General features: G+C 51.2%; 1 protein-coding gene across 8 annotated transcripts in view; it reads left to right on the top strand.

Annotated features, from left to right (window-relative positions):
- Nucleotides 1-722: 722 nt before the first annotated feature.
- Nucleotides 723-18,901, top strand: part of GLYCTK (glycerate kinase) — a 30,842-nt gene continuing 12,663 nt past the window's right edge. The window contains exons 1-2 of one of the 8 annotated variants that reach the window (XM_039482787.1): nt 723-839; nt 18,291-18,713. In XM_039482787.1, the coding sequence (XP_039338721.1) occupies nt 18,340-18,713 (374 nt within the window). In that variant the 5' untranslated portion in view covers nt 723-839; nt 18,291-18,339. Of the gene's footprint in view, nt 844-1,651; nt 1,668-1,872; nt 2,122-3,080; nt 3,102-3,150; nt 3,190-15,176; nt 15,237-18,290; nt 18,714-18,901 lie in introns of those variants that run through there. The other 7 variants (XM_039482795.1, XM_039482788.1, XM_039482794.1 and 4 more) reach the window with 7 other exon arrangements.

Genomic DNA, 18,901 nt, shown 5'->3' on the forward strand with positions numbered 1-18,901 from the left:
CAGTACTGGAGTCAGTACTGGGGTCTTACTGGGACTAGTACTCAGAACAGTACAGGGCGTTACATGGGGACCAGTACTGGAGACATGGGGACCAGTACTATGGTGTTATTAGGACCAGTACTGATCTCTTACTACCAGTACTGGGAACAGTAATGGGGTCTATAAAGGAACCAGTACTATGGTCTCACTGGGATGAGTATTAGGATGAGTTCTGGGGTGTCTACTTGGGATCAGTACTGGGACCAGTACTTGGACCAGTACTGGGATCAGTCCTAGGGCTAGTGTTCAGGTTTTAGTGGGAGCAGTATTAGGGTCTATATTGGTTCCAGTAGTGGGACAAGTACTGGGGTCTTACTAGGACCAGTACTGAGATCAGTACTGGGATGTATACTGGAGCCAGGAGTGGGGACTTGCTGGGACCAATGCTGGAGTTTTCCTGGGACCACTACTGGAACCATTACTGGAGTTAGTACTTGGACCATTACTGGGGTATAGTGGGACCAGTAGTGGGTCTGTACTGCCACCAGTGGTGGGATCTTGTTGGGATCGGTCCTGGAACCGGCGGCACAGGGGTGTGATGAAGCAGAGCCGCTGCCAGTCAGCACACGAAAGAGTAAAGCTAGCCTCCTGGCCCAGATAGCTCCGCCCCCTTTTGCCCGCAGCCAATGGCAAGCCTGGAGGGATGGGACAAGGGGGGAGCCTCGCTCACTTCCGCGGGCTGGAGCTGCGTGCTCGTTCCTGTCCCGGTGCGCGCGGCCGCTGCCAGCTCTCGCCTCCCTGCGCGGGGGGTCCTGCTCTGCCCGGCCGGAGGCGCCTGGTTGGCCAAGCCCGGGACGCTGGTAGGAAGTAGCCTGGGGCCCTGCAGCGGGTCTCCCCCGCCCGGCCTTACAGACTGCGGCCCTGCAGCCGAGCGGGGTGTTGGGAGCCACAGGCTCAGGCTGCCCGGCCCTCCAGGCCCCCGGAACAAGGGACCAGTGCGGGGGACACGGGTTCCAGTACAGACCCCAGTACCGGTCCCAGTAGTGCTGGTGTCTATGCTGGGACCAGTGCTGCAGCCGTGCTGGGAAGTCACTTAGAACGAATCTTTATCACGCCGACACTAACTACACTCTTAAGTTGACCTATGTTAGTAATTACTGTGCTGGCTCATGTCTGCATTGCCCCTCCTGTCCGCGCACCGCATCTTCCTCTGGCGTCAGAGGGGCAGTGAGGGGGCTGAGACCAGGCCCTCCCTAGGCATATGCAGAATATGCGGCTGGGTAGGGCACCAAATTGCCACAAATTTCATGGTGCCCTAGGCAGCTGCATGCTGCATACGCGGCAGCACCGGCTCTGGCGGCCAGTCCTATCCTCCGGCTGGCCCCTCCGCGGGCTGCCCCCACTGCAAGGGCAGGGTTGTCTCTAGAGGGGTATGGGGCTCGGGACAACTCCCTCTGCCCCGCCTTAATCTCCCCCCTTGCTCTGCCCCCATTCTACCTCTTGCCCCAGCGACCCCGCACTCACCAGCAGCGGCGGAAAGCGGAGCAACTCGGCCCCAGTCTGGTCCGCTCCGCTTCCCACTGCAGGTGAGTGCAGGGGGCGAGGTCCTTTTCCCTCCCCCAAGCGACGTGGCCGCGGCGGGGGAAGCAGAGCGGGCTGAGGCTGGGTCACATCACTTCCTGCTGCCGGTGAGGGGCGGACCCCTTCCCTCAAGTCCCCTTCCCCAAGTAACACATCTGGGGTGGGGGGAGCAGAGCGGGCTGGGGCCAAGTCGTTCCGCTTCCTGCTGCCCCCTGCTAATCCCCCAGGCCACTCTGGGCCTGTGGAGCTCTAGGGCCCCCCAAAGTGCCCCCCCCCCAGCTCCTGCCTTCCTGTCCCTGCAGACCTTGAGCGCAGCCCAGACCCTCTGCTGTGCAGGGGGCGGGGGGAACAGGTGCTCGGACTGCGTAGGGCACCATAATTGGTAGGGACGGTCCTAGGCTGAGAGCTTGGCCTCTCAGCTCCAGGTGCAGCTCCCTAGTGGGCCCCCTCCCAACAAGAGTCCCCCCACCGCCCAGGGGTGACAGCCTGAGCTGTGGGGCTTTCTTGTCAATTTTTGGGCTCAAGCACCCAGCTGTGAAATTGAAAAGAATGACAGCCAATGTAAGTAACCCGCAGTGTCTGTCACCCTAACTATGCTGACATAAGCTCTGTGTCTCATGGAGGTGAAGTATTATGTTAGTGTAGTAGGGCACTTAAATCGGGGAGAGCAAGGCTGTAGTGCATGTGGTCAGATGTTGGTTGCGTGTGTGTTTATTTAGTGTGCTGTTTTAGCTCTGCGGAGATCGCAGACCTTAATTAAACTGCCCAATAAATTCATAGACTCAGTTTTCAGTGGAGGTACCCGGCCAGGTTTATTGTTGACAAAGCACGGTAATAGCACCTAGCAGACTCGACGAGGATACTAAGATATGTATGCTTGTGAGAGAGGACACAGCTCAGTTAGTGGCAGGACTTTCCACTGCTCCCTAGGCTGGCTAAAGATACTCCTTTTGAGATAGTATCAGAGGGGTAGCCGTGTTAGTCTGGTTCTGTAGAAGCAGCAAAGAATCCTGTGGCACCTTATAGACTAACAGACATTTTGCAGCATGAGCTTTCGTGGGTGAATACCCACTTCTTCGGATGCAAGTAGTGGAAATTTCCAGGGGCAGGTTTATATATGCAAGCAAGAAGCAAGCTAGAGATAACGAGGTTAGTTCAATCAGGGAGGATGAGGCCCTGTTCTAGCAGTTGAGTGAAAACCAAGAGAGGAGAAACTGGTTCTGTAGTTGGCAAGCCATTCACAGTCTTTGTTTAATCCTGAGCTGATGGTGTCAAATTTGCAGATGAACTGGAGCTCAGCAGTTTCTCTTTGAAGTCTGGTCCTGAAGTTTTTTTGCTGCAGGATGGCCACCTTAAGATCTGCTATTGTGTGGCCAGGGAGGTTGAAGTGTTCTCCTACAGGTTTTTGTATATTGCCATTCCTAATATCTGATTTGTGTCCATTTATCCTTTTCCTTAGAGACTGTCCAGTTTGGCCGATGTACATAGCAGAGGGGCATTGCTGGCATATGATGGCATATATAACATTGGTGGACGTGCAGGTGAATGAACCGGTGATGGTGTGGCTGATCTGGTTAGGTCCTGTGATGGTGTCGCTGGTGTAGATATGCGGGCAGAGTTGGCATCGAGGTTTGTTGCATGGGATACATTTGAGATACATTTTTATACCTCAATACAACCAAGTTAGTACTCCCCCTTTGACATAATTACTGCCCCCTGACGTTGCTAGTTATTGTCCATTATTTTGTACATGTTGGTTTGATTAAAACATTTTTATTACGTACAGGCAGTCCTTGACTTTACGACATTTGAGTTATGACAAATGTGCCACTTCTACATTGGCACCGATTCGACTTATGACTATAGGTTTTGAGTTTACAATGCTTGGTCCCACAATGGAGTAGATTGCGGTTCCCAGTTCCAACTTTCTGACTTATGACACAATTGTAAGGAACCAATTGTGTCGTAAGTACAAGGACTGCATGTACTGTTATTCTGACCTTATTTTTCAGAAGTGGTGAGTATGTTCCTGTTATCCTTGGGAAATGTTTTTGTACCATCCTTGATATTAAGATGTTTTGGTACCGCTTGATATCAGGACGTGTTTGCGTAAGCACTCTGTAACTAGCATTTCTTAGGAATGTGTATTTCTGCAATATGTTAGCCCTGTCCTTGCCAAATTCTGTGAGCAGGTCCTGCCTTATACCAGGCCTCTACTACAGTGGCTTATATCTTCCTGGTTACATTGCGTACACTGACATAATTAGGTCAACGTAAGTTGCCTTACGCATGGGTGGCAGGTTTGTAGAAATTTTGGTGGTGCCCAGAACCCACCCCTGCCCAAACTCCGCCCCCCCAAAAACTCTGCCCCCCACCTGCCCAAGGCTCTGGGAGGGAGTTTGGGTGGGGGGAGGAGGTCTGGGGTGCAGGGTGCAGGCGCTGGGAGTTTGGGGATGGGAGGGGGTATGGAGGGAGGAGGTGCAGGCTCTGGGAGGGAGTTTGGGGGGGGAGGGTGGGGGTGCAGGGATGGGGCTGGGTTTGGGGTGGGGCTGGGGATAAGAGGTTTGGGGTGTGGGAGGGGGCTCAGGGCTATGGCAGAGGGGTGGGGTGAGAGGTGTGGCTGGGGATGAGGGGTTCATGATGCAGGAGGGGGCTCAGGTTTGGGGCAGACAGTTAGGGTGCAGGGGGATGAGGGCTCTGGCTGGGGCTGGGGATGAGGGGTTTGTGGTGTTGGAGGGGCTCAGGGCTCGGGCAGAGGGTGCAGTGGGGTGTGTGTGAAAGCTCTGGCTGGGGTGTGGGCTCTGGGGTGGGGAAGGGCTGGGGATGAGTTTGGGGTGCAGGCAGGCTGCTCCGGGACCGGGGTCAGAGAGGAGGACTCCCCCCAGCCCTTTCCCTGCTGGCAGCAGCAAGCTCTGGGGGAGGAGCCGCCCTTTCCTGCCCTCCCCCAGCAGCACACTCGCCCCCACCACTGTCATTGCATGTGTTCCTAAGGCCCCTCTCAGGTCCAGGAATCTCCCCCACCTCCCCTGTGGTGGGTGCCGGGTGGAGCTGTGTGTGCCTCCTCCCCTGCTGTTGCCCCTGACTGTAGCCTCACGGGGGATGGGGCTGCTTCCTTGCCCAGCATGGGGCAGGAGTGGTGACTGCACATGGGGGGGGGAGGCGTGCTGGTGGAGGGTCCCACCGGAAAAGGGAAGGGTCTGAGGTGGAAGGGCAGGCTGAGTCAGTCTGCCCTGGCAGTTGATGTGGGGAGCACTAGGACCCTGCGGCGGCAGTTGCTGCAGGGAGGCAGCATGGAGCTGCATGGAAGAGGCAGGGACGCTCTGTTCCCTCCGGGCCAGGGGATGTGCACAGGGCCAGCAAGGGGGGACCATGGGAGGTGTGTTGGGGGGCAGCAGGTGGGGCCAGGGTGGGGAAACCCGTCCCCAAACATTGGTGGAGCTGGGCCCCTGGGCTCTGAATATTGCTGGTGCCCGGGCACCACGTGGATATATAACTCTCCACCCATGGTACGTCAACCTAACTCTGTAGTGTAGACCACACTTAAGACAGTTCCTTGTCCCACTGAAGTCTATGGCAGAACACCCATGGTAGTGCTGGAAAAGGAGGAAATGTACCCTGATGATCCATGACTTCAGTGAGAGGAGGGTGTGTGATAGTGTATTTTATGCACCAAAGAAAAAAGGGGAGTAGCAAGAGTGTGTAGGAGGCTCTAAATTAAATTAGACCACCCTCTACTTTAATGTGCGCATTCTTACACCGTTGTCCAGTCTCCTAGCACATAAATTACACCAGTTCACACTCCCTTAGACTCAGATTACTGTCTGTCTACCTAGCTATCTAATACTTAGCCCTGGTCTACACTATCAAATTACTCCAGTGTAACTACGTCAGTCAGGGGTGTGGATTATTCACAGCTCTGAGCAATGTAGTTATACTGATATAAGCACCGATGTAGACAGCACTATATTGGCATGAGAGCTTCTCCTGCTGATGTAGATGCTGCCTCTTGCGTAGGTGGATTAACTAAATTGACGGGAGACACACTCTCTCTCTCATCAGTTTAGAGCAATAGCTCTCAACCTTTCCAGACTACTGTACCCCTTTCAGGAGTCTGATTTATTTTGTGTACCCTCAAGTTCCACCTCACTTAAACTACTTGCTTTTGAAATCAGACATAAAAATACAAAAGTGTCACAGCATGCTGTTACTGAACAATTGCTGACTTTCTCATTTTTACCATGTAATAAAATAAATCAATTGGAATATAAATATTGTACTTACAATTCAGTGAATAGTATATAGAGCAAAATAAACAAGTCATTGTCTGTATGACATTTTAGTTTGTACTGACTTTGCTAGTGCTTTTCATGTAGCTTGTTGTACAACTAGGCAGATATCTAGATGAGTTGATGTACCCTCTGGAAGACCTCTGCATATCCCCAGAGGTACATGTACAATGTGTTGAGAGCCCCTGGCTTACAGCGTCATTAAAATGCTACCGCAATGTGGTTGCATCAATGTATTTTAAGTGTAGACCTGCCCTTAGATTACGCTTCTCACCCTGATACCTGACTGCTGGACCCATTCACCTGAATCTGGCTCTTTGCTTTCAGAGTTTGGTTTGATTCCAATTCCTAGTTGTTACCTAAGTTAATGAGAAACCGTCTTTTGCCTGTAGTTTATCATCAGTAAGTCCCCTCCCTAGAAGATGGAAGTTGGGAGCTGAGGTTTTTGGTGTCTTGTGTTGAGAGAGTTAATCATGGAACTTGAAGCTGGTGGGCAGCTGCAGATTGAGGAGCTTTATGAAGAGCGAGCGCTAGATCTTATAATGTTAACTTATGCAAATTAATATGCAGATTGGGGACATCATTCATTAATGGAAGCTCAGGAAGTTTTCATTTAAAGGGGATTAATCTAAACCCCTCACAATCCTCCTTCAATCTTCACTCAGAACAGGCAGTTCTCAGGATTGTTTTCCTCCAAAGTTTAATGTAGACTCTTGGACAACTTTCTGAAAGGATGCACCCCAAACCAAACGTTCTGCTAGGCCAGGGGAGGGCAAAGTATGGCCTGCAGGCCGGATCCGGCCTGTCAGGGCTTTCAGTCCGGCCCGGGAGATTGCCAGCCCCATGGTGCAGTGGAGCAAAGGCAGGCTCCCTGCCTGCCCTGGCCCCACGTCGCTCCCGGAAGTGGCCAGCACCATGTCCCTCGGCCCCTGAGGGAGGGAGTGGGCAGAGGGCAGGGAGCTTGCCTTAGCCCTGCTGCACGCTCCTGCCACCCCGGAGCCGCTCAAGGTAAGCGGTGCCGGGCCGGAGCCTGCACCCTGAAACCCTCCTGCACCCCAACCCCCTGCCCTGAGCCTCCTAACCCCCTGTTGCCCCCCTCCTGCACCCCAGCCCCCTGCCCTGAGCTCCCTGCTGTACCCCATGTCCCTCCTGCACCCCAGCCCCCTGCCCTGAGCTCCCTGCTGTACCCCATGTCCCTCCTGCACCCCAACCCCCTGCCCTGAGCCCCCTGCTGCACCCCACACCCCTCCCGCACCCCACCCCCTGCCCTGAGCCCCCTGCTGCACCCCACACCCCTCCTGCACCCCCGCCCCCTGCCCTGAGCTCCCTGCTGCACCCCACATCCCACCTGCACCCCCACCCCTGCCCTGAGCCCCTGCTGCACCCCACACCCTCCTGCACCCAACCCCTGCCCTGAGCCCCTGCTGCACCCCATACCACTCCTGCCCCCAACCCCTGCCCTGAGCTCCTGCTGTACCCCACACCCTCCTGCCCCCAACCCCTGCCCTGAGCTCCCTGCTGCACCCCACACCACTCCTGCACCCCAACCCCCTGCCCTGAGCCCCTGCTGCACCCCACACCTCCTGCCCCCAACCCCCTGCCCTGAGCTCCCTGCTGCACCCCACACCACTCCTGCACCTCAGCCCCTTGCCCTGAGCCCCTTCCTGCATACCGCACCCCCTCCCACACTCTGCACTCCTTCCCCCACCCCAACCCCCTCTCCTGTATGCAATTTCCCACACCCAGATGTGGCCCTCTGGCCAAAAAGTTTGCCCACCCCTGGGCTAGGCAGTGGGGACTGAGGAGCATGCAAGGTCTGGGCCATGGCAGGGCCTTGGGAATGTGACTTGGTCATTTCCACTCAGGCTATCATGGCTCTAAATGTAGAATAAAGAACCAAAAAGGACACAAAAATTAATATTGGAGTGCTCTTAAAATGACGTGAGAGTAACATCTTTAGTATAAAACACCATCTTCTCCAACATCCTCTCCATCAGCCCAGATGAGTGGGTTTATTTCCCCAACCAGCAGCCGGTGGAGAGAAGAAAAACCAGATGTACGATGGCATAACTTCCCTTATGCTAGGCACTGTCTAGCTCAAGCAGCTAAGTCATTTACAGACCCATAGTTCCTGATGGCGCCCTAAATGGCAGCATTTAAATTCCCGTTTTTTGCTAGGCTAACTCTGAAATAGGCATGCTGTTGAGTGGAGTTCTGCTGCCTTTGTTTCTAAAGCCTTGGTGAAATGAATAAGATTTCAAAAAATATCTGATGAATCTTGTAACTCTGACTTGTAACTGATGCCCAATGACATTTAATAGCTGGTGGCTGGTATCAATAAATAAAAAATAAGTGGATTAATCAGCTCATTAGTAGCAACCACTAACTAGGGCTGATAGGAAAGGGTGTTACACAGCGAGACTGTGCCTGTGCTGAATTCTGCTCTTGTTTACGGTAGTGTAAATTTAGAGTAACACTCAACTTCAGTGGAGTTACCCTGGGTTTATACCAATGTAAAGGAGATCAGAATCTGGCCCATTATGGATTGTGCTTAAAAAAACAAACCCTGTTGAAAGCACTGGAAAGACTCCCATTGACATGGATGGTCTCCTTGGGTCAGATCCTTTCTTGCATAAACATAACCCGAGTTCAAAATGCAGAAGACAGATTTACATCACTAGTAAAATAGTGTACCTAGCAATGTAATTATGGGTGCTCATAGGCAGATTGCTCTGCGTCTGCATCCTCTGTCATTGTGATCAGAGGTAGAGCCTCAGTGCTGTTCAGAGGAAATATTTCTATGGTCTCTGCTGCTGCCTGATTGCATACTTCTGGTTCTAAATGAGGTGTGTAGTTGACTGGTCAGTTCATAACTCAGAGATTCTACTGTAGTTAATTATGGTCCTTCCTTTGAATCAACATGATGCTAAATGTTCTGCTGTTATGACTTGGGTGCCCTGTGCTGGATCTGTTGCCTTCAAAAAAGCTTTTACTGCTCAAACAGCAGAAATCATCACAATGATACTGGGTTGATTAGAGATTATGAGTTAGCTCCTCAAATGACTCAGTCTTTGCTAGATTCCACCAGGTGAGAGTCAGTGCGGTGATGTTAACCTTGAAGGGAAAGACAATCAGAGGCTATTTGTTTTACAGCAGGTTTCTAAACATGTAAAATGGTGTTCCAAGTGGTTACAGCCTCTTGAATTGTCTTAAGTGCCAGGTTTGATTCATTTTGCCTGGGGGTAAATTGTAGAGACAGTAGGAAAATGGTTGAAATATCCAACCTGAGTGAGGCTAAGGTTTTTTATAGAGGTCACAAGGAGGCCTAATTTTCTTCTACTTTGCACCAGTTTGATGCCAGTGTAACACAGTTAATTTCAAGCGTTAATTTTTATACTCGGGTAAAACTGGTGTAACTGAGAGGAGAATCAGGCCTAGAAATCTGAACAACCTGATGAAGTGAATAGTGTTCAGAGGTAATTCAGACGTTGAGTGAAGAATCGTACATTTCTGTAAAGTGTGTTAAGGTGTGATTCTGTGCATGTTATAATCTTGTAACTGAAAGCGGCTCATTGGCAAGGAGGAAGGATGGTCCAGTGGTGCGAGTGTTAGCCTGGATCTTAGGTTGGATTCCACGAGGAGCATGGAGGACAAAGAATGACCTGTCGCAGGACAGTCAAAAAGGATGCTGCTTTCATGGAGACAGCGTACAACGGACTCAGATGGTAGTGAGGAAAATGGGTTGCCACAGGTGCCACTAGGAACAGGAGAGTCTAAGGCTAAATGAGACTTGAGAGACCTGGGTTCCCAACTCTGCCACTAACTTGAACAGTCATTGGGCTGGAGAGAGTGAGTGTGAGAATGACCTTGTAGCCCAGTGGTCAGGGCAACCTTGGGTCGAGTCCCCCTTTTCCAATGACTCTTTCATTATTTACCCACAGCGGGACAGCGTCAACAGGGGAGCCTGAGGGTGATTAGTGTGCTCCCCTGAGATGTGGGAGACCCCTGTTCAAATTCTTGCTCCCCCTGTGGCAGAGAGGGGGGAATCGAACCTGGGTCTCCCCAACCCAGACGAGCGCTCTCCCCATGGGCCAAAAGTTATAAGGTGGGGAGCAGCAGCTCCTCCTCCACCAGTAGCAGCTGCCACTGCTAGGCACTTATCTGTAAGACTATGGGCAGGGCTTAGTGCACACCTTGATGGTCAGTATCTGGCTTAGGCATGCATCCGATGAAGTGGGTATTCACCAACGAAAGCTCATGCTCCAATACGTCTGTTACGCCTGGTCTACACTACGCGTTTAAACCGGTTTTAGGAGCATTAAACCGATTTAACGCCACACCCGTCCACACTAAGAGGCCCCTTATATCGATTTTAATGGCTCTTTAAATCGGTTTCTGTACTCCTCCCCGACGAGAGGAGTAGCGCTAATATCGGGATTAACATATCGGAATAGGGTTAGTGTGGCCGCAAATCGACGGTATTGGCCTCCGGGCGGTATCCCACAGTGCACCACTGTGACCGCTCTGGACAGCATTCTGAACTCTGATGCACTGGCCAGATAAACAGGAAAAGCCCCAGCGTGGAGAGCTCATCAGCACAGGTGACCACGCACAGCTCATCTGCACAGGTAACAATGCAGTCTCCTGAGAATCGAAAAAGAGCCCCAGCATGGACTGCACGGGAGGTACTGGATCTGATCGCTATCTGGGGAGAGGATTCAGTGCTATCAGAACTGCGTTCAAAAAGACGAAATGAAAAAGTATTTGAAAGAATTGCAAGGTCTATGACGGATAAAGGCCACACCAGGGACTCACTGCAGTGCAGAGTGAAAGTCAAGGAGCTCAGACAAGCCTACCAGAAAACCAAAGAAACAAACGGAAGGTCCGGGACAGGGCCAAAAACATGCCGCTTCTACGCTGAGCTGCATGCAATTTTAGGGGGCTGCGCCACAAGTACCCCACCCCTGTCCGTGGATTCTGAGGTGGGGGTTGTAATCTCTGCCATGGCTGAGGATTATGCGGACGGGGAAGATGACGATGAAGAAGGTGAGGAGGACGACCTTGCAGAGAGCACACAGCACTCCATGAGCCCCAACAGCCAGGAGCTTTTTCTTACCCTGACGGAATTACCCTCCCAAGCCACTACCCCAGACAATGAAGCCATGGAAGGGACCTCTGGTGAGTGTACCTTTGCAAATATCAAAGATTGTTTTTTAAGCAAGCGTTTTTTAATGATTGATTTGCCCTGAGGACTTGGGATGCATTCGCTGACAGTATAGTTAATTAGAAAAGTTTGTTAACATGTCTGGGGATTGAGCGGAAATCCTCCAGGGACATCTCCATGAAGCGCTCCTGGATGTACTCCAGAAGCCTTTGCAGAAGGTTTCTGGGCAAGGCAGCCTTGTTCCGTCCACCATGGTAGGACACTTTACCACGCCATGCATGTAGCAAGTAATCAGGTATCATTGCATGGCAAAGTATAGCTGCGTATGGTCCCGATGATTGCTGGCATTCAAGAAGCATCTGTTCTTTATCTCGCTGTGTTATCCTCAGCAAAGTGATATCGTTCAGGGTAACCTGGTTGAAAATCAGGAATTTAATTAAGGGGGATGGCCATTTTCCTACTGGGTTCGTGGACTGCAGCACCTTAAAAGAAAACCCTTTCCTGCACGTAGCCAAGTGGGGGGAGGGGAGGAGTGATCTTTTTCGTGTTTGGTCAGTGGGGATCTTCCCCAAGCTACCAGACAGGCAGTGTGTGTGTGTGTGGGGGGCTTACCATGGCCGCATGCAAGCTGAATTCTGATGCCCGGACCAGTGTCTGTGAGATCTGTAACCCCAGAGCTGCAGGCACTCAGTATTAAGATGAAAAATGCGACCTTGTAGGGAAATCACATGTGCTATGTAAGGTGAATAGTGCTGTTCACTGTGAAAGAGTATAACCATTGTTCTGTAAAATGTATCTTTTTAAATACTTCTCTCCCTCATGCAGCTGCAATTTTTTCAAGCCTCCCTACTCCATCCCAAAGGCTAGCCCAGATAAGGCGTAGGAAAAAGAAGACGCGAGATTAAATGTTCTCGGATATTATGGAAGTTACACGCAAGGAAAGAGCTCATCTGAATGAGTGGAAGGACGTGGTATCAAATTACAGGAAAGATGCCAGTGAACGTGAGGACAGGAGAGACACCCGAGATGAGAGGTGGCAGCAGGAAGACCGGCAGGAAGATCAGTGGTGGCGGGATGCAACTCTGGGGCTGCTGCATGATCAAACTGACATGCTCCGGCGTCTGGTGGAGCTTCAGGAACGGCAGCAGGATCACAGAGTGCCGCTGCAGCCCCTGTATAACCACCCTCACCATGTTCCACATCCTCCTCACCCAGACGTGTAAGAACGCGTGGGGGGAGGCTCCGTGCACCCGCCCACTCCACCCCCGTGGACAGCCCAACCAGAAGGCTGTCCTTACTGTGAAATTTTTTTACTGCCCTTCTCCATCCCTCCTATCCTCCTCCCAAACCACACCCTTACTTCTCTCCCTCTTTTTATAATGAATTAATAAATAAATCATGATTTTTAAAATATAGTGCCTTTATTTGCATAAGTAAGCTGTACTCGAAGGGGGAGGGTGAGTTGCTTACAGGGAATGAGTCAATCAAGGGGGTTGGGTGTTCATCAACAAACACAGCAGTCACACTGTACCCTGGCCATTGATGAAGCTCGTTTTCAAAGCTTCTCTGATGCGCACTGCTTCCAGATGTGCTCTTCTAATCTCCCTGGTGTCTGGCTGCATGTAATCAGCGGCCAGGTGATTTGCCTCAGCCTCCCACCCCGCCATAAAGGTCTCCCCCTTACTCTCACAGAGATTGTGGAGAATACAGCAAGCAGCAATAACATAGGGGACATTGGTTTGGCTGAGGTCTGAGCGAGTCAGTAATGTGCGCCAGCGCGCCTTTAAACGGCCAAATGCACATTCCAGCACCATTCTGCACTTGCTCAGCCTGTAATTGAACAGATCCTGACCACTGTCCAGGCTGCCTGTGTATGGCTTCATGAGCCATGGCATCAAGGGGTAGGCTGGGTCCCCCAGGATAACGACAGGCATTTCAACATCCCCAACTGTTAATTTCTGGTCTGGGAAGTAATTCCCTTGCTGCAGCCGTTTAATCAGAGTAGTGCTTCTGAATACGCGAGCGTCATGAACCCTCCCTGGCCATCCCACGTGGATGTTGGTGAAAACGTCCCTTGTGATCCACCAGTGCTTGCAGCACCATTGAAAAGTACCCTTTCCGGTTTACATACTGGGTGCCCTGGTGCTCCGGTGCCAAGATAGGGATATGGGTTCCATCTATCACCCCCCCACAGTTAGGGAATCCCAGTGCAGCAAAGCCATCCACTATGGCCTGCATGTTTCCCAGAGTCACAACCTTTCGTAGCAGCAGCTTAGTGATTGCTTTGGCTACTTGCATCACAGCAGCCCCCACAGTAGATTTTCCAACTCCAAATTGATTCCTGACTGACCGGTAGCTGTCTGGCGTTGCAAGCTTCCACAGGGCTATCGCCACTCGCTTCTCTACTGTGGGGGCTGCTCTCTTCTTGGTATTATGGCGTTTCAGGGCAGGGGCAAGCAAGTCACAAAGTTCCATGAAAGTGCCCATACGCATGCGAAAGTTTCGCAGCCACTGGGAATTGTCCCACACCTGCAACACAATGCGGTCCCACCAGTCAGTGCTTGTTTCCCGGGCCCAAAATCAGCGTTCAATGGATAGAACCTGCCCCATTACCATCAGGATCTCCAAAGCGCAGGGGCCCGCGGTTTGAGAGAATTCTGTGTCTACGTCCTCATCACTGTCATCGCCGCGCTGCTGTATCCGCCGCCTCCCCCTCGGTTTGAAGGTCCTGGTTCACCATATACTGCACGAGAGTGCGCAAGGTGTTTAAAACATCCACGATTGCGGTATTGAGCTGAGCAGGGTCCATGCTTGCTATGTTATGGCATCTGCACAGTTCACCAAGCAAAAAAGGCGCGAAACGGTTGTCTGCTGCTTTCAGGGAGGGAGGGGTGAGGCTGTACCCAGAACCACCCGCAACAATGATTTTTGCCCCATCAGGCACTGGGATCTCAACCCGGAAATTCCAAGGGGCGGGGGAGGCTGCAGGAACTATGGGATAGCTACGGGATAGCTACCCACAGTGCAGCGCTCCAGAAATCGACGCTAGCCTCGGACCGTGGACGCACACCACCGATTTAATGTGTTTAGTGTGGCCGCATGCACTCGATTTTATACAATCTGTTTTGCTAAACCGGTTTATGTAAAATCGGAATAATCCCGTAGTGTAGACGTACCCTTAGTCTATAAGGTGCCACAGGACTCTTTGCTGCTTTTACAGCTGGCATGGTGGCTTTTGTGGCTTGCGTTCTGAGGCGCCTCTCGCTCCCCATTCGTTGCTTAGGGAGCCTGGGCACCTGACTTGTTTTTTGTGGATCACAGTGGTGCTCCTGAGTTTTCTAAGCGCCTAAAAGCTGGGTGTTGCAACACTGAGCATCACAGCGCCTAAGTACCCTCCTGCATCCCTCCTGCTGTGCCTCAGTTCTCCATCTGTAAAATGGGGATAGTCGCACTTCCTAGGAGCATTGTAAGGAGAAATACACTACAGATTTGAGGTGCTCAGATGCTGTGGTGATTTGAGCAATATAAGTAGGTAGATTTTTAAGGCCAGCAGGGACCGTTATAATCTAGTTTGCCCTCCTGTGTAATACAGGCTAAATTCCCTACTAGGGCTATCACTGGTTCCACTGCATTGCTATTAGCTCTGGTATAGACCAGACTCTGGTGGCTTCTGGAGATCTTACCATCTTGTTAGTTCAATAGGAGTCTCACCAGTGCTAATGCTGCTGTTTAACTGGTTATAGCATCTGGCATAGGTGAGATCTTAGAGATTAGCAGCAGGGAAGGGAAGGAAAGGGGGAAGCAAGCTCCTGTTGCATTCTCATCCTCCTGGGTGACCCACCAAGCGAGCTCTTTTAGGCCCTCTTCCCTTCACCCCTGTTATTTCACTTTGAAATGCTGCCGCCCTCAGCACTTAGCAAATCCTTCGTATTTCTCTCAAGCCCTTGTTCCACCATGGGGTTCGATCAGCATGCACAGGCTGCTTTGACTATCAAAGTCTGTGGGTTTGGAGGCTCTTAATGGGGGCTCTGGGTTTGAGCTACTCGGTAGCAGAAAGAGGCGCTGCACTGATCTGAGCTCAGAGGTGCTTTAAGAGGGCCTCACTCTCTTAATTATTAAACCCTTGCTACCTTGTGGGAGTGTTTTGATAAAGAGACCTCTGGACTCTTGAGCTCTCCTGGAAGAGCATTCACTTGTGCATTCTCTGGAGGAAGACGCAACTGGAGGTAATTCTAACCCCCATCCCCTGTGACAGGGTGTACCAGTCATTCAGTGCCTCTAGCAGGGTACCTCAGCCTTGCCACCTCTCATCCCAGTGATGGCCCAGCTCTGAATCAGACAGTGGTGTGGTTTTCCTGGGTGAATTCCCAGCAGGGAGAGGCTCTGTGTGTCGAGGCAGCCAAGCGTCACTAAGCCTGCCAGGGCTCAGATCCTCAAAAGGCTGAGCTACTCTCACGAGAGGCAGAGACAAGAGTTTTGCCAGCTGGAACGCAGAACAGGGCCTGCTTGAGACAGAAGAGCTGCCATGTGTCCATTGTTTGGGGTTTACTGATTGCTAAACTGCAGGAAGGGAATTTGGCCAGAGACGTGGCTGGGTTTTCTGGTTTTGTTTATCTGGGCCGCCCGTGAGTTCTCCCTCCAGCTGCTCACACCCCACTCTTTATTGTGTTGGAGGATAAAATGTCCTCTTTTTTTTTCTAAATAGAGACTATCTCACAAAATAGGGTGGCCATTTCCTCTGTGGGATCTGCCCCCGAGTGTACTCAGGCTGATGTTCTCTTGAAGGACTCTGCCTGTTACATTCCCTGTTTAGTGGATCATTGTTATTTCTGAGCGCTTGTTCACATACCATGTTACTTCCATGGCAAGCTACGGTGTGACTCTACAGCGCATCAGCGTGCTGTGCAGCAACTTGCCATGTGACCACTGCCACAGTGCAATGACAGTCCCAGAGTGCTGCATTCTAGGACTTTCACTGCGCTGTAGCGATGTCCACATGGTGAGGTGGTGGAAGTGTGGTGCTGTGGTGCCGGACTCGCACCCAGCAGAGCTGGGCTTATTTCCCAGCTTTGCCACAGACTCCCTTTGTGACCCTGGGCAAGTCACTTAGCCACTCTGTGCCTCGGTTTCCCATGTGTCAAATGGAGATAATGGCGCTTCCCTGCCTCCTGGGGATGTTATGAGGTTACATTAATTAATGACTGTGAGATGTGTAGCAGCTATGAAGATGGGGGGGGGCATAAACATATCTGGATAGGTTATGCGTGAAACAGGGTTCTCTCTAACTTCCTCAGTGTAGTGACATTACAGTGTCCCTCTGGTGTTTGTCAGACACACATAATTGCTCAGTGCTGTTCTTGGAGCTCCGATGTCAGCTGCACTAGCAGACAGTGCAGCATGTTCATCCAGCAGACCTTGATGTTTGCAAAGAAAGACCACAGGCTCAGTTCGGTGGTGAAGGCACTCAGCCAGGTTTATTGTCAGCAAAGCACGGTACTTGTGCCCTGTCTACCGGGTCACAGGCACACTGACTCATGTATGCCCATGACAAAGTAAAGGCTCAGTTAGGACACCAGGATCCTGTCCCCTTGGCTGACATAAAGCTGCCCCTCCTATAACTTCTCCTTTTATACCTCAGTACAAACATACATCACTCCAGATGATGTTAGTTACCACCCTTACACCTTATACCTACTAATTCGAATAAAACATCTTCCTCTGTTATCCGGTCATCCCTCCTTATCTTACGGGGGTTTCGGTGTGTGCCTGCAAAATCTCTTAGGAATTTGTTTATGTAGGTACTTGAGAATTCTCGGTGGTGTTGTACCATCCTCTCCGGTCAGGAATGTGCTTACTTGGTTAGCCAATACCTGGTGTGTTACTATTCTGCCAAGAGCAGGCCTGCTTTGGTTTACAGCCTTTGGTTCACACTGCTAGTTATGCCTCAGGCTCCAGTAAGGCCTACAAAAGCCAGTTTAAGTAGATCAATCTGTTAGTTTATCAGAGGTGTCGAAGTACCTTCCCAGGGAGAAAATATCAGGTATTAAAGAGCTCTTTAATCTAGCAGAGAAAGGCACAAGAACAAGAAGAACCCACGGTAGGAAGCTGAAGCCAGAAAAATTCATATTAAATATTAGGCACACATTTGTAATAGTGTGTTAACAAGCTACCAAGGGAAGTGGTGGGATTCTCCATCTCCTGATGTCTTCAAATCAAGACTGGCTGTCTGGAAGATCTGCTCTAGTCAAGCATACAAGTTATTGGGCTTAATACCCCTGTGCTAATGAGATGAAGTCTCCCTCCAAACTTGACTGTTATTGAATGTGACCCAAATGTTTATAGTAGGCCAAAGCCTACTCTCTTTACACTGAACTGGCGAGGAGTTTTGCCCGGAGGAGGAGCGCAGCATTTGGCTCTGTAAGAATACAAGCATGTCTGGTGTCTGAACATGATTTTAAAGAATGATGAGCCAGTAATAAAGCCAAGAAATTGGAGCATTTTTCTGTCTTCAGTTGATTTGCTTTTTAGTGTGAAAACCCCCATGACTGGCATCTTCTGACATAACCATCATCAAGGAGTTCAATCAGCCACAAAGATGCTGAGCCTGTTATTTTACCATAGGCTCCATCAAACACTGTGGGAGGGAAATGAGTAACTAACAGTGAATGATCTAAGATGAGCTTTGGGATACCACAGTGATGAGGGACTTAGCCCCCAGCCCACCTTTTCGCTAAGGCAATGGTTTATCTGAATCTTCCCCCTGAAGGGTAGAGAACAGCCTGCAAATGTTGGGAAGTCATTAAGAAATGAACGAGTCAAAGTAATGGGCAGTGTTTGAAATCTACAATGAACCTGAAGTTAGCCAGCAGATGTTCAGCCCTCACAGGGGTTTGATGGGGCTGTAGGGAACATTAAGCGGATGAGGGGAGCTGGGAGCCATCAAGTTATCTGACTATTAACCCCCCAAATGGCAGAAGTCTGAAAATAAAGGAAATATAACTGCTATGGTGCTGTCTCAGACTATGGGGAAGGGTGTGCTCTGCAGATGTGGGTAGCATAGTGGATTTACCTGTGCTTGGAAGCCAGATTTCCATACTATGGGCCAAATCCAGAGCTTCTTAGTTAGCTCCTACTCCAGGCAAACACTCATTGGCTTCCATGGGAGTTTTGCGTGAGTAAGGCTGAGTATTGGGTTCACAGTTTGCTAGCTCGCCACTTTTCAATCGAAAGCCCCACCTCTTGCTGGCTGAGTAGTTAACCATTCCTTCCCCTCATTACAGGTTGGATATGGCTGGCTGACCGACTGCTAAGAGACAGCGTGGGCCAGACATGACCTCAGCTCTCAAGGCCCTGCCCAACATCCATAGAGCCTGCGTGATCCCAGCCTGTTGGGGGCAAGCATCTCACCCGCACAGTATGTCCCTCTGGGAGCACGGGCTGCACCTCTTCCGCAGCGCCGTGGGTGTCGTCCTGCCAGCCCCCATGCTGAGAAGGGCCCTGGTGCTCAAAACAGACGGCTGCCCCAGGCTGGTCGTGAAGGACCGGGCTTTCCCTGTGAGGAGGAACCTGTATCTGGTGGGCTTCGGGAAGGCTGTGCTGGGAATGGCAGCTGTGGCAGAGGAGATCCTCGGGGACCACCTAATTCAGGGGGTTGTCAGCGTCCCCCACGGCATCCGGGCATGCCTGCAGCAGGCGGGAATGGAGTAAGACTGATAGTGCCTGGATATTCCAGTGGGAGGGTGCAGAGAATGGTGGGGGACAGGCAAACACAAAGTCCCAGGCTCCTGCAGAAATGTCTGCCTGCCATATATTTTCACGTTGGGGTCACTGCTGAATCCCTCTTGGATCCTCTCCACCTTTCCCAACTTTAACCCTTGACCGTGGGTGCAAG

Source organism: Mauremys reevesii, linkage group 7, assembly GCF_016161935.1.
Source record: "Mauremys reevesii isolate NIE-2019 linkage group 7, ASM1616193v1, whole genome shotgun sequence".
Taxonomy (NCBI): domain Eukaryota; kingdom Metazoa; phylum Chordata; order Testudines; family Geoemydidae; genus Mauremys; species Mauremys reevesii.